Raw genomic sequence first — 16,044 nt, 5'->3', positions numbered from 1 at the left:
AGGCAGGCGGCAAGATAGCAGAGACTCCCGAGTGTCCCGAAAAGACATGTTTTTGGCTTTATTAAAAGATGGTGTGCCACATGAAGAAATTGATGGCATTGAAACCAGAGTAATGTATGAATTATACAAAAAACGAGGACTTGCAGCCAAAGAACGTTATAAACAGGTTAAGAAACAAGTAGTCCCCACGACACAGGGGGACCCCTCACCTTCTGCTCCCCCTGCGGAAGAACAAGATGAAGGGTCTATGGGGACACCTTCCCCGTACCAGCCAACATATGCTGATTCGAGAAAGGTGGTGAGTGCGATGCTAGAGGCCGAGACGAGTCACACTCATTCGAAGTTTGACTAGGGCTTCGGCCAAGCTCCGGCAGCGTCTGCTTGCATAAAAGTGGATAGGCGGCCTCATGTTGATGTTAAGATTTTTTGGGGGCCAGAAAATAGACAAGGGGTGTGAGCATTGATAGACACCGGGGCGGAGGCCTTTTTGATTCATGGTAATCCGACACGATTTAAAGGCAAACAGTTTACGATCACAGGTTTAGGGGGAAAGGAGACCCCCGCAGTGCAAACGTGAGTGGAGATGAAAATAGGCAATTTAAAGAGGCATAAATATCAAGTGTTAATTGTCCCGATACCTGAATATATAATTGGCTTTGACATTTTGTAAGGGTGGGACGTGGCGGTAAAACATACCTGTTTGGGGTGAGTGCATTAATTTGTACACCCATTACTGTAGGCAAAATGAAGATGCCCCCCAGTGCAAGTGCCAGTGGCGACTAAGCGGGAAGCTATGAAACAATATCGCATTCCTGAGGGGCACAAGGACATTTCAGACACCATCAAAGAGTATGTGGCGGGTGTATTACGCCCTATTACCACATAATGGAACAATCCGCTCTGGCCCATTAAAAAGGGAGATGGGTCGTGGAGGATGACGGTGGATTACAGGGAGTTGAATAAACACACTCCTCCCTTAGTGCCCGCAGTCCCAGATGCTATTACTTAGATTGAAAATGTCCAAAAGTTTGAGGGGACTTGGTATGCAGTGATCGATTTAGCTAATGCATTTTTCTCCGTGCCAATTGCTGATGAGTGTCAAGAACAGTTTGCATTTTTGTGGAGTGGACGTCAGTACACTTTCACGAGACTACCCATGGGGTACATGCACAGTCCGACTATTTGTCACCGGCTGGTGGCAGAGCATTTAGACAAGATACCGTGTAAACCTGACATACAGATCTCTCATTATATTGATGATATTTTGATACAGGGCAAGGATGAGCACAGTGTGTATAGTCAGCTATATGTCCTTATAGAAGGATTGAAAAGGGAAGGGTGGGAGATTAATCCGAGTAAAATTCAAGGTCCAGCTGAAACAGTGATATTCTTAGGGATTCAGTGGCATCATGGGCATCGAGAAATGGTGCCAAAAACTCGACAGAAAATACTTGAATTCACCACTACAACGAGCAAAAAGCAAGCTCAGCAGTTTATAGGACTGTTTGGGTTTTGGAGACAGCACATTCCGCATTTAGGGCAGATATTGGCCCCCCTCTACAAAGTGACACGAAAGAAATATGAGTTTCAGTGGGGGGAAAAGCAGCAGAAAGCCTTTGAGATGGCGAAAGATATGGTGCAGCAGGTGCTTAATTTATGGCCCTTGAAGGAAGGCAAAGTGGAATTAAATTTGTCTGTGCAAGACAGTTATGCTAACTGGAGTGTGTGGCAGAAACAAGACAGGAAACGTGTGCCATTAGAGTTTTGGAGTCGTAAGTTGCCCGACGCTGGTAACTCATATACTCCGTTTGAGAAGCAATTGCTGGCATGTTATTGGGCTCTTGTTGATACCGAGCAGATGACCTTGGGTCATGATGTATTCATGAGACCTGAAATACCAATCATGCAGTGGGTACTGAGCTCTCCTAAAACGCATCGTATAGGACATGCTCAAGAAGCCAGCATAATTAAGTGGAAATGGTATATTCAAGACAGAGCCAAATCAGGAAAGGGTGGAGTGGCAAAATTACATGAGCAAGTAGCCAACATACCTCCCTCAGATTACATACCACCGGAGGTGCCTGAAAAAAGTGAGTCTCCCGTGAAATGGGGAGTCTTTTACAGTGATTTCACCGTGGAACAAACAGAGCATGCTTGGTTCACGGATGGTTGAGCTCGATATGTGGGAACTGAGCGGTACTGGAAAGCAGTGTCGTACAATCCCAAAACAAAAAAGATGTTGACCACGACAGGGAAAGGAAAGAGCAGTCAGTTCGCAGAACTTTACGCAGTTTACCAAGCATTGAAACAAGAGACCCCTGGTCAATGCCATGTGTACACAGATTCATGGTCAGTGGCGAATGGATTAGCAGTGTGGTTGCCGACTTGCCAAAAGAATGGATGGAAGATTCATTCAAAAGAGTTGTGGGGAAAGGAACTATGGCAAGATATTGCAGAAATGTTGTTACAAAGTGAAGTCACTGTATATCATGTGGACGCACATTGTGCCACAGATTCATTAGAACGTTGGTTTAATTCTGTTGCAGACGAACACACCAAGATTGCGACAATGGATGCAGAGGCTCGGGAAGACGATATGGAGGGTTTGGCCAAATGGGCCCATCAGAAAAGTGGGCACCTTGGAGAAAAGGCTACTATCAGGTGGGCACAAGCTTGAGGCATCAGTCTTCCGTTAGAACTAGTGAAAACAATTATTTTACAGTGTCCCGTGTGCCAACACCAATTGCATAGACCTATACCTCAGATTGTTCGAGGCACATTGAGAAGAGGAAAATTACCAGGTCAAATTTGACAGATTGATTATATCGGTCCTATGCCAAACAGCAGAGGTTGTCGGTATGCATGCACTATTGTAGATACATACTCGGGATATTTGATGGTTTTGCCGTGCAAACGTGCAACCCAATTGAACACCATCAGGTTGTTAGATCAGATCATATTACATTATGGAGTGCCTTTGCAGATTCAAAGTGACAATGGGTCACATTTCAAAGGCAAATTGATCCAAGAATTTTGTCAGGAAAAGAGCATTAAGTGGATTTACCACATCCCCTACTATTCAGCTGCAGCAGGGCTAATTGAACGAATGAATGGGTTACTGAAGGAACAGTTGGGCAAATCTGGAGACGGCAGTTTGGCAGGCTGGCGTGATCGTGTGTTTGATGCGGTGCAAGTGTTGAACAATAGGCCTGTGTATGAACATGAAACTCCTTTGATGCGATTAATGACTCCTAATTTACAGGTTCAACCCAATTCAGTTAGAGAAACATTGTTATACTGGGAAATTACGCCAGGTTCGTTAGCTCCCTATCGAGCAACTCCAGAGTCAGCAGGGGTAGACTTGCATTCTAATGAAGAAATCAGACTAGATCCAAGAGGAATAGTTGTCATTGAAACAGGAATTGGAGTACAGATTCCCCCAGAGCATATGGGATGGATTGCCCCTAGATCTGGCCTAGCATTGAAGGGAGTTCAAGTGTTGGGAGGGGTAATTGATACTGATTACCAAGGCGAGATTAAAGTCATCCTAATGAATAGTGGGGATCAGTTGTTATCAATACACAAGGGTGATCGAGTGGCCCAATTGATAGTCATTCCCATTAAATTGTCCATGATTAAGAAAGGGGAGCCTCCTACAGTGTTAACTACCCGTGGGGATCGCGGTTTTGGCTCTTCAGACCGTATGGTACCGGGTGCAAAAGTGTGGGTGGAAAAGCCAAGTGGCCCACCAGTGCCAGCAGATGTCATTGCATCAGGCAAAGATCAAGTGGTTTTAGTAATGGAGCCTGGTAGAAAGAAATGGCAATATGTACCCGCAGACAAATGTTACCTAAGAGAGTGATGTGCAACACTGGCTTTGCTTTGTAGATCCTGGGTCTGGTTGGTGTAACTGTGGCACTAAATGGACTCCATTTGGGCGAATTAGACAATCTTCTGTTACCAGCGACAAATGTCACATCTGTGCCAGTGATCAAGGGGATACTGATAGTGATGAATAATGTCCCCAAGCAGCCCTATGCTAGTGCCGACAAGCCCGCCAGACCGAAGACATGGATCTGTGAAATGCGACAAACACATCAGGAGCAAGTGAAAATGACCTTGATGCCAGTTGTGCAGGAGCCCTTTGTAGGACGGAGGAAAGACTCTCCTATAATCACCCAAGAAGAGAATATGTGGATATATCTGGCACAGCAAGTACTGAATATATCACACTTTTGTCTTACTGATGTGCCCAATGCTGAAGCTTTATTGACTACATGTTTAGTAGCGGTGCCGACGCCTGTTCCAGTTTTAAAGCATTTCTCACACATAATGATTCTTTAGTTCAAGACTCAGACATTAGAAAATCTTTTTCAGTTTATGAATATTGTCGGTTCTGCCAAGAGACCGACAAGAAATGGAGAAATTTGACATGTGTGATTACGTACAACATAACCCAAGGCGATGTGTGTTATATTATGACGTGCAAGGCACAAGAAATTGGTAAATGCAGACAAATAGAGTTGACCAATCAGTACAATAATACTACGTTTGAGAGGAGACTATGTTCACGAATGTCACGCAAATGCACCAGTGTAAATAACACTAGGTCTTGCAACCATACAGTGATAACTGCTAGTCATTTGAATCATGTGAAACTTCCAACAGGATGACTCTTTTCATGTGGTAACATTGCATATACTTATATTCCAGCTAACATTTCTGGAGGTCCATGTGCTTTGACTCGATTAGGACTAATGATGTTTCCTTTACACTCAGCGATAACTTGAGGTAAAAGGTCAACCTTTGAATCTGTAGGGCTATCTCCTGACTGTGATTCACATGTACATTTGCTATCAGAAGCTGAGGTTTTAGCATTAACCCTTTCATTAGTAGGTGTTTGGTGTTTAGCTGCTGGAGGTTACAAATCTTTGATGAAATGAGCGTGTTTAGTAGTTAAATCTTAATCATACTTCGCAGGCTTTAGAAGAATTACTCCTTGATAGTCAAGTTATTAGAAAAGCAACTTTGCAGAACAGAGCTGCTGTTGATTATCTATTGCTGAAACATAATTTAGGGTGTAATGCCTTTGAAGGTATGTGTTGTTTCAAGTGACCATTCACGATCCATTGAAAGTCATATTCGAGGTTTGAGGGATCTCATTTCTCAAGTGTCTCAAGATCATAACAGAAACTGGCGGGATTGGTTATTTCCATCGATACCTGATATTGGGGGTACACTACGTTATATTTTCGCTTGCATTTTTATTATACTGTCTATTATCATTGCTTGTTGTTGTTGCCTTCAATGTGTTCCCAATTTAGTTTTAATCTTTCGTAGGTTTCAGAGACCGGTTCGAGTGCCACCTGGCTATGGAAGATAAATATCCAAAGGGTGGAATTGTTATGCTTGATTTATGCTTGGTTCAAAATGGCGCGGACGTGCAATGCATTCTGGGAGTGCTCGGAGCCATGTTGGATATTTACTTCACACCGCAGTGAAAGGCTGCACACATTTTGCTGAAGTGTTAGATTCACAGTGCTGAGACAAACATGCTTTTCCAAACCTGGTATGAGGTCAAGGCCATTTCTGCTGGGAAAGCTAACGTTGTTATGGCTTGCTACTGTTCTCCGTGGAGTGTGTTTTTAGAGCAGGGAGGCCCTGCGTTCCTTGAGGGGAGCTCTTGATTGACCCAGCTGGCAACCGACGGCTGTTCCTCAACTGCACAGGTGCAATTTCCAGAATGTTCGAGAATTAACTCCCCATTGTGGAGTGTGTATATATGCGGAAACCCGGAGGGGGTCAGGTGAGACTTCAGCCAGAGAAGGACGCTTACGTCTGGCCTTCCTGTGAGCTGTGGTACTCTCGGCCTGGCTGTCCCCGGGGTCTTCCAGCCGCTTCTGGACGAGATGAGTTCTATTACGCTCACAATGATGTATTTCCTTTTGACTTCTTTACTTCTTCTGTGATGTATGACCTTACTATTTTTATGAGTTATTTCTATGTATTTGTAAGCTTTGAATAAATAGCCGTAAAGAGCTGATTTATCTTTTAAGAGTGCGTGGTTTTTTGGTTCAAAGTACTTGCTCTATAACTGCATTGATGATTTATGGTTGTTTCATGCACTTTTCGGGGGAGAGCAGTGAAATGCTGCTCGGCCACTGGCTCTCCCCAAAACTGCCACACTGCCCTTCTGGTCTGCTAGGCTCCTCACGGACCACGGGCAGGATATTTTCCAAGGTGGCTCCTCACGTCCTCTGCACGGGGTGCACCTCTGTGTGACTTGCGCTCCAAGGAGCGCCGCACATCCCTCCAGGCATTGCGATGGAAGAGCCGGCTCTATGCCTATCGGCCATAGTGAACCATCTTCTGCTACCAATTTCTAAACTATGTTATAACAGAGCACTGAGGTTCGTGCTACACAATCACCATTCAGCAGAGTACCCAGGGCCCAACAAACCCCTCCCCGGTAAGTGACAGAGGACTCAGCCAAGGGCAAGTTAGAACTGTCCCTTATTTTCCATGACAGGGATCAAACAGTAGAAACCAAATTCTCCAGCAATCACAGCTCCTGAGCCCGTGTCAGGAGTTTTTATTGGTACATGCCATCAAAAGCTGGGGCTCTTCCCCAAAAATCTTAAGAGCGTACACCATTGGGTGGCAGGGTTGGTAGTGCCTACAGAAGGCACATATAGAGTTTAGCTATCTTGCCTTTCCATGTCAGGTGGTCTGTAGGGTATTTTGTGTAGATTTGGGGCCTATCGGTATTTTCTTGCCACCAAGAATAAAAGTAATTTAGCAACAATCACTCCTTGCATTCAGATTGGGTTTGGTATTATAATGGTATCGTGGCTATGCATTATTTCAGTACGCAGATGCATTTAGTTGGTATGCATTTCGTTGTGCTATAGTGATGAGCATAATTTCTTTGTTTTATTTGTGGCCCCAACATACAAAACCCCTTTCTTTTGTTTAGACTGTTCTTGTGATCTCTAGAGGCCTCAGGCTTCTGCATTATTCAAGAACATCACATTTTCATATGGAGTGCCACTTATGGCTGTTATCACTGATTTATCTACACCAGTGAGCTATGCTTCCATAAAGTATTCACAATAACATGTGGTATAATCACTGATTTATTTACATTAGTGAAACTATTTCCAGAGGCCTCTTTCTCTGTTGACTCATGTACGTCCAACAGACTATCAGATTGTGTTCCACTCAGAAGTCACACACACATACACTGAGTGGAACCACGCACACAGCTATTTATAATTACTCATAACATAACTTTTTCCACATGGCATGCTTGACATATATGACCTAATAGCCTCCCCTTTTATCAGGTGATATGGGCTAACTGTACCAGAGAAAAACAGAAGCAAATAGAAGCCTTTACACAGATTGTGATTTACATCAGTTTCATTTAAAAAATCATACTTTACCAGTTTTGCGAGGCAGTCTTTTCTAGAATAAACATAAGAGAAGCAATTGCAAAATACATGGCATTTCATTAGATTCTTTGCAACAATAAAAAGAACAGTGCATCAGTTGACTTGCTTTTCTGAATAGCAACATTAGAATGCAGCTATCGCTACGCTGCCTGACTGAAATAGCTTTCATTCACACACTGCATTCTCGCTTTGTGAAAGATAATTACCAGCAAAATTGTAGCAGATCAGCACGCAAACTCTCTGGGCAGGTCGCTTCCTTTAAATGGCTCGGGGCTTCCCTTTGGAACACCCGGCGAGGACATGCAGTTCCAATCTGCACTCTTCGGTCCTCAAACCGGTGCCATTTGACTAGAATCTCCAGCCTGTGAAGGTCAGCAGTACACTGGAACGATGCCCCTCAATCAGGCAGCCCCACAGCAACTCCCCTCAGGCTTCTCACCCAAGCTGTGTAAAAATGTCCACTGCCTTTCTCTCTCCCCGGGATTCTTCAGGAAACCTCCGTTACAGACCCTAAGGTGATGTCACCAATCAAAATGCACAATAATCTATCCTCCTCTTTCAACAATGGCTTGGCTTATACGGTTTAGAAGCTGTATCTACTCATTTCCTGGCATGCAGATTTCACATCCAGCTAACACAGTGAACAGAGAAAAAAAATGAATCCAAGTGCACGTTTAAAATGACTTTCAGAGCCTGTCTTTTCCACCTCATTTTGCACTGGAGAACACATTATGATGTTATTTGATTAGAATCATGTTAGTACTGTTAATTATATTAGTTCATTAATCCTCTAATGTGTCTCCTGCAACAGAGGCATTTCAGGTGAGGGAGAAAAAAAAAATTGGTGCGTTTCTAACCGTGAAAAAAATGTGTTTTTTGACTGAGTATCCTGTCTTCATTTACATATCCATATGTTACTCTGGCAACACATGGCTTGCTGTACCGCATTATAGCAATACATTGATCTCATGCAGTGGTGCTGCACTCCAAAAACACGCTATATATTGATCCCATGTAGTGGCGCTGCGCTCCAAAAACACGCTAAATAATCCTACAGGTCTTTGTGTTCCATGATTGGCTGGAGTGGGTCTCCTCATGCCTGGGACCCAGCTCTGTTCTCAGTGCTCCTTGTACCTTCTCAAGGTGATGAGAAAGACTATGGCCTGATTCATGGAATATTTGCCCAGGTCAAAGTGAATTTGCACTGCTGAAAAGTGACTTTGCACTGCCAACACAAAACATTTTGCCTGGACTTTGCAGGGCAAAAATACACTTTGCACGTAGGGGAGTATGGTTTCTAGAGAGAACATATGGTGGCATTAAGTGCATGTGACCTGCTGTTCCTCCTCAAGGAGCCGTCCCAGAATTGCTGAAAATGTAAAAAAATGTCAGTCTCTGTTCAGAGTTGAGTTTAAATTAAGATATATATTGTGCCTTGCCTCTTGGGATATTGACAGCATCTTCTCTTGAGGATCTTCTTAGGCTCCCTCTCTCGTGGCTTCTAACTAAATTCAAGTATTTGTATATTCTAATGTATCACAGGGTCTCAGATCAATGTCCGCACAATGTGCGTTTCACCCTTGCAGGGTTGTCCTGCTCCATCGCGTTCCGTATTTAACAGCTTCTTTCCATTTTTCGGCGCATGGAGTTTAGCTAAATGATTAGATCGGAGCGTTATGTTTAGTGGAACTAAAACCACAAGGACTTTATCCCATGTATCTGCTCATGTTAGTTATGAATGTCATGTTGAGGGCCTTTACCTTGCAAAGGACTACATTCTATTATTCCAAGCTCTCCCTTTTATGACTACCGGCACATTTGGTAGGGGTGACAAAGGAGGTGTTTGTAGAATCCCTTCACAATGTGGGCTGTAATAAGGCTGGAGATGTGTGACCCCAAAGGCGCTCTAACATTTAATTATTCCACACTCCATGTGGATATTTTCTATAGTTTGCAAGGATCTCCAAAGCATCAAGGGATTGCTGGGTGTGATTCACTGTAGAATTAATGGTTTCTATGTTATTTGTGGCACTTTTGTCCCCGGTTGATCCTATTTCCACAATGTGGTGTACTCTGATGCGGAGAAACACGCTTTAGGAAATGAGAGGTCCACGTAGGAAAGCAGTTTACAGATGCGGCATGGGACCCAATATGGTAGTGAAAAAGTTTTCAGCAATAGGATACAGTAATATGAATTGTCATTCTCTGGTGCACTAGGGACCTTTGTAATCCCCCAGAAGTATTAATGAAAAGGAATCCACATAGGAGTCAATCATTATTACCTTAGAGACTGCTGAACTCCTTATGCATAGCCCCTTTTCTTCAATAAGGCTCTTTCTTCATCAGGAGTCCCCTAAAATGACTGGATGTTTGGTAAAGGCAGTCCAAATCTATGGAACACTGAAAATCTGCAGAAATGTTTTTCATACTTCTTCAGATTTGGACATTCTTACATACATGAAATCAGCAGGAACTGTACAAACATTTCAAAATCTGCAGGGGAATTCTAAAATCTGAGGAGAATTTTGACAGTCTGTGCTCATAAGAAATATACATTTTCTGTAGATTTGGACTGTCTTTAGTGACAGCAGCCAAGAGCATGCACAATTGTAGTACCAAGGTAGCCTCAGTGTGACGACTGTGCATGTACCCTGCATTGTTCACGAAACTAACATGCTTGGGATGAGATCAAGTAAGTATGGAGTTAAAGGAACAGTCAACTAAGAGTGCAGTAGTTACTGCATTGAATAACATGCATTCAATACACTAATAAATAAAATGGTGCAGCAAGTAATAGATTGTCATGCCTGTGCCACTGGCGCACACATTGGCAACCATCATGGACTATTTGGAACTCATTTATCTTCATAATGCTCTTGGAACAACCCCTATTCACACTTTGGTCCTTAATTTCCATTTGCACGACTTTGGTACTTTCTAACTTAATTCAGCTAACTACATGTACCATAATGCACCTTACTGCAGTTATCAATTCCTGGCTATTCCCATTCATCAGTATTGGAACCACAATCCCCAGAAGCCTGAGCGATCAGTGCTGCTTCCACCTCAGGACCAGAGAGGGAGGAGGCAGATTGCCTTCAGGTGTGCTGCTCCAGGTGCTGCCAATTAGCCTGCCTCAGTACAGGGCAGGGCTGTATTTAAGCAGCTGCCTGCAGGAGCTCAGTCTCTTCCATTAAGAGTTCTCCGAGCACCTTTTTGCCTTGAGCCACGATTTGAATGCTGTTCCTGTTGCCGTATCATCCTGCTTCTGATTCCAGCGCTCCTTGCTGCCTTCTCCTCTGGGCTTACTGCCCTGCTCCTCTAGGCTCCCTGCCTTGCAGCCTGCTACACTCCTCTGCCTGCAGCCCTGGTCCTCTGGGCTCCCTGCCTTGCAGCCCTGCTCCTCCAGGCTCTCTGTCTGCAGCCTACTACAGCTCTCGGTCATGCTCCTCTGGACTCCCTGCCTCGCAGCCCTGCTCCTCTGGGCTCGCTCTTTGCTGCCCTGCTCCTCTGGGCTCCCTGTCTACAGCCTACTACAGCTCTCGGTCCCGCTCCTCTGGACTCTCTGCCTCGCTGCCCTGCTCCTCTGGGCTCGCTGCCCTGCTCCTCTGAGCTCCCTGCCTCGCTGCCCTGCTCCTCTGGGCTCCCTGCCTCGCTGCCCTGCTCCTCTGGGCTCCCTGCCTCGCTGCCCTGCTCCTCTGGGCTCCCTGCCTCGCTGCCCTGCTCCTCTGGGCTCCCTGCCTCGCTGCCCTGCTCCTCTGGGCTCGCTCCCCTGCTCCTCTGGGCTCTGTCCGCAACCTACTACAGTTCTCTGCAGTCCTCAACAGTTTGCCTGCACCTTGTGCCATCCGTTACTCCAGCCCTGCTTCCTTATTTGCAGCCCCCCTGTTTCCTGGCTACTGCTCCCATACTCTGTTCTTGATCCCTGTCCTTCTCCTCCTTGAGTCTTTGGTTCTCCCTTAAGTATCCATTTCAGTTATACTGTTTCTGTACAGACACCCACAGCTGTTGTTCCCAGCCATGAGCATAAAGAGTGGGCTCCTTTAATAGCAATCTGTGCAGAAGGCTGGAATTTCCAAAGGTCCGTGGAACACTCTTCCCCATTTTCTGCATACACCCCAAGAGGGAATCCAGTTTGTTTGTACCTTTTGTATTCTCTGCCCCTTTTTGTTCACAGCTACTGTTACCTATTCTTCTTTCTTGTTGAGCTTCCTGCTGTGTGTGCTTATCTGTCACCTTACATCAGCACCGCCACCCAAAACCTACCTGGGTGCCCGGTGCCACTCTTGACAGAGTGCTATCCTTGACATAGATTGGAAAACACAGAGAATGCAACATGCAGAAGAAAAGAAAAATTCCATTGATAATCTGTACTCAACACAGCTAAATTAAATGGCTTTAACGATACTTGAGGCTATCGCTTTACGAACATTTTCTGAGCGCAAATGCTGTACCGATGGAAAAACCCATAGTCTTGCACAGCTCAAGGCACATTGTGTTCTGCTGTAAACCAATGTAACACAGAAAACTAAAGTCGTTTTTTTGTTTCTCTGTCTTCAGATCAAAGAAAAAGAAAAGGAATTACTGAATAATGCACATTTCCATCTCGCAATCAAGAAAATACGAAAGCAGGTAGAGAAAGATGCTGAAAGTCTGAATCATAGTTCTGCCCATGGGATTAGTGAAATGCATGGATCTTACAGACTGGTGTTTAAAGACCTCCCTAATTCTGTCAAAAGAGGCATCCCTGGATTGGGATACAAAGATCCCTCTCTAAAGACTCTCTGCGCCAAAGATGTGATCAGTGTACTGCAAACCAAGGGGAATGCCGTGGAGAAAGAATTGAAACTGCTGCAGGAAGAATGCCGCAGCAAGCTGGAAGCCATGGCAGAAGGTTTTGAAGGAGTTGTATGTATCCCACCACCAAAAAGATAGTCATCCAGGAGAACTATTATTTTTACTATAGATATTGTTCACCAAATGGCCTTAATTTACAGTACAGAAGAACATGATCATGGATCAAGGGTGTGGTATGTAACACATTTGAATGTGAGAGAAAGGAGCCCATTTCATCCTTTTCTGTGTTAAAGCATAGACAATCTTAATTCCTTTATTGAAGTCCGGTACTCACTGCAATTAAGCTTATGCCAGAGGTCTCCAACCTGTTTAGCACTCTGACTCATATGATCCCTCGTCATTGTGTCCAAAATATCAAGACAGCCAAAGATTTTAGACCACTCCACCATTCATTGTGTACAAATGAGATCTGTGCACCCTTTCAATGCCCTCCAATGTTCACTGACAGTCAAATATCTCACCACAAGGACAGCTAATTGTTAGACAATCTTTCTTCCTTCAAACTGTATAAGTACTCATACATTTCATCCAAATTGAGTCTTTGGATGTGCAAATATAATTTGTTTTTCTAGCGTACATTACTGATCATTCTTATTTTTAATTTTCATATCTTACAACAGCCATTCATTTCTGTTGATTATTTTATTTCATTTCACTTATGTTGCCAGGAGCACAGAAAACCTTTGTGTATATTGTATTTAGCCAATGATACTGAATTAAATATTCTATAAAATTGACATCCTAAATTACTTGCATTTTTTCCCTCTGACAGACAATGGTAATTTATTTTGCACCTTCTAACTGTACTAAGGATCCAGTCCACATGCTTCTTAGTCTGACTAAGATATAGCAGTCAGATTTCTATCCGAATCGCATTGTTTTCTTTGTGTGACAACTTTCATGACCAGGTTTTCAATCATATTGGTCCCATAAAGTCATCCTCACAACCTTCATGATGAAAGCCATTGCATCAGAAGCACTCTCACCCCACTTACACTTCACCAATGCTAGACTCTGGTGAGGCGTTGTCTCTAAAACATTAAAGAACATCCAGATTTTTCCACTATTGAAGAAGCCCACACTCTCCCCAGACAACGTGGATAACTTTCGTCCCATCTACATCTCCAGTTCATTGGCAAAATCGTAGCCCTTCACATACATAAAAGGATCACAAAATGCAACCTCCTTCTACACTACCAATCTCTTTCACACTGAGAATAACAGTATCTTGGTCCTCAACAACGCTGTAGACATGTTTGACATATGTAAGGGATCAAGAGTAAGACTTTGACACAGTAATCTGTTTTGGTACAAACTTGGTCTTTTATTGATAGGATTTGGAGGGTTGGGGAAATCCTATCCATCCCTAAACCTAAGAGTGGGTACCCTGCATCAACAAAACTGAGGAGAGTCTGTATCAGGATGTTAAACAAAAGAATCTTAATTTTGGCTGGAAGATCACTGGTGAAATAATGGATACTCTAACCCAATATACATAATTAGGATATACAATAGACAAGTGTTAACAGTCAAAGTTACACTTTCACAAATTGAGAAAAAAAATGGGACCTCTTTGTAGCACAAATGAGAAGGCTGAAGGTGAAATATTCAGGTAATCTTCTTCCTATGATAAAATATTATAGAGCAGGTGTTATTCCAGCCCTGCTCTATGATAGAGAATTCCTGTGTCCAAAAATCCAAAACTGTAGAAGGGGATTCTGCTAAGCTATATAGCTTTCTTTCAAAGTTCCCAACATAACGTTTTTAAGGTGCAGAATAGAAAAGAAATAAAGGTTCTAATAAAGAAAGGGGTCCTCCCTTCCCCTACGTTTTTGCCGGTCCTTCACTGTCTATCCAGCACGTCTATAAAAAGATCAATAATGTTCCACAGAAATGGAGGGAGGGTTCCTCCACTACGGTTCGCTCTGCTCCAGCTGTTTGACTACACAGTTTTGAAAGGGGACAACTTCTTCCTGGGGGTCCTCCAGTTCTTGTAGTCCTATAGTTTTAAGGAATATACTTACTTTCCCTTGTCTTCTATCTTTTACATGGAGCACTTTTTACTCTTTCTGCTTCACACCAGGGCAATGACTCTTCCACTTTTTACATTTTAATTCTACTGTTCAACTTTGCTCCAGGTGCTAGTGTTTCCCCTTTGAGTTTTTCCATTAAGCATGTAATTCTTTACAATGTTCAATTTCTCACTCGGTTCTCCTTCTACCGTTGGTATACTCTCCTGCCAGGGTACTTGTAACTTTAAAACTGATCCTTAAAAGGGGTATGAATCCTCCCTTTTGTGTTCACAATGTTACGTTCCCTTCTTCTCCCACTCCTAGTTTACTCTCCAAACAGGATATTACTTCACTTCTCACTCCTGGTTTACTCTCCTGCCAGAATGTTACTTCACTGCAGGTTTACTTTCCTGCCAGGATGTTACTTTGCTTCTTTTCTTACTTCTTTGCTTGATGTCCCGGACTCACTGGTTGCCTGGTGCACTAACCTACCAGGGCTTTTCCCTGCTGTGTTCAATCTTTTTCATCCACGTTCCAATGTGTTTCCAATATGGAGTCCCTGACCCTTTCTTGACAAAGTTCACAACTGTGTTAATTTCTCTTTTCAAGTGTTAGTTCTCCGGCCCTCTCTCAACACTATTTGCATGTCTATCAAAACTCCTTCTCAAAATATTGGGTCTCGGACCCACCTTTAACACTCTAAGTATATGTATTAAGTATATCAAATCCTTTTCTCAAGCTTTGGGTCAGCGCCCCTTTTTCAACAAAGTTTATATCTGTGTCAGTTTCTTTACTGTCTTCAGTTGGACTCTCCCTCATTATCACTGTGACACAGCATTCACCTTCAGACGCCCCTGTAGCCCATTAGTTCTCCCTGGGCTTACCACATGGCTTTGGTGGCTCTCACATCTCAATTTCAACTTCTCGACCTGCTGACTGTGCATGCGTCCCATCAGTCGGTCAGCTTTCTCTTTTCTTTCCTTTGCCCCAGGGCGGGATCGGCTTCCCACGATCATCAAGCAGTAAGCTTCCTTCAGCTTGATCTCCCTGCACACCGTTCATGCCTGCTACATGCTGCTTTGTTTGATGTCTCGTCTCTGGTGTCCCTACTGGTGTCAGAACAAGTTACATACAGCTTCTGACTCTGTCTGTCTCGCACACGGAGCAGCTGTGGCAACTTTAAACTTTCTGGCATTGGTCATACGTTTTCAAAGACTAGAATGCAATTTTGGCTTCCTGTTAAGATGGATTTCTGAACTCTGTCCTGGAGGGGCAGAGGTTCAGAAGGCCAGCCTAGTTTCTTGGAACAGGGTAACCTCTGGACAAGCCAGACCAATCAAGGTAGCGATCGCGGCGGTCAAGAATAGGTCTCAAGAGGGGTGAGGGTGACTGAAAGCCCGCAATGAGCACACAACGCAAGGACACTTACAAATTACTCCAAGCAGGTGTTATATTAAAAATATAGACACATTTATTACAAGGCCTTTTTAACATTGACCATAGCGAGAAATCACAATAAAACCCAAGTAAACCAACACATCACAATCAAATACAATATATATACAATTACCAACGAGTCTAACGAGTTAGACGCACAAAATGTGCAGACCACCTAGATGGGGAGGAAAACAGGCAGTGCGAATAATAGTTAGACCCAGTCCGCCTTCAGAGGCACCTAACTAGAAGGAAGTCCGAGCCCTACGAAGAGTGGAGCCTTGTGC

The 16,044-nt window shown here is 43.7% G+C and overlaps 1 protein-coding gene across 1 annotated transcript in view; it reads left to right on the top strand.

Annotated features, from left to right (window-relative positions):
• TEDC1 (tubulin epsilon and delta complex 1) overlaps positions 1-13,048 on the top strand; it is a 1,283,797-nt gene extending 1,270,749 nt beyond the window's left edge. The window contains exon 8 of the mRNA XM_069637387.1: positions 12,015-13,048. Within this exon, the coding sequence (XP_069493488.1) occupies positions 12,015-12,389 (375 nt within the window). The 3' untranslated portion in view covers positions 12,390-13,048. The remainder of the gene's footprint in view (positions 1-12,014) is intronic.
• The last annotated feature ends 2,996 nt before the right edge of the window (positions 13,049-16,044 follow it).

The sequence above is a fragment of the Ambystoma mexicanum genome, chromosome 14 (assembly GCF_040938575.1).
Source record: "Ambystoma mexicanum isolate Mex_15411 chromosome 14, UKY_AmexF1_1, whole genome shotgun sequence".
Lineage (NCBI taxonomy): Eukaryota > Metazoa > Chordata > Amphibia > Caudata > Ambystomatidae > Ambystoma > Ambystoma mexicanum.
The sequence above is the reverse complement of the archived record's forward strand: the minus strand, read 5'-3'. Positions and strand labels throughout refer to the sequence as shown.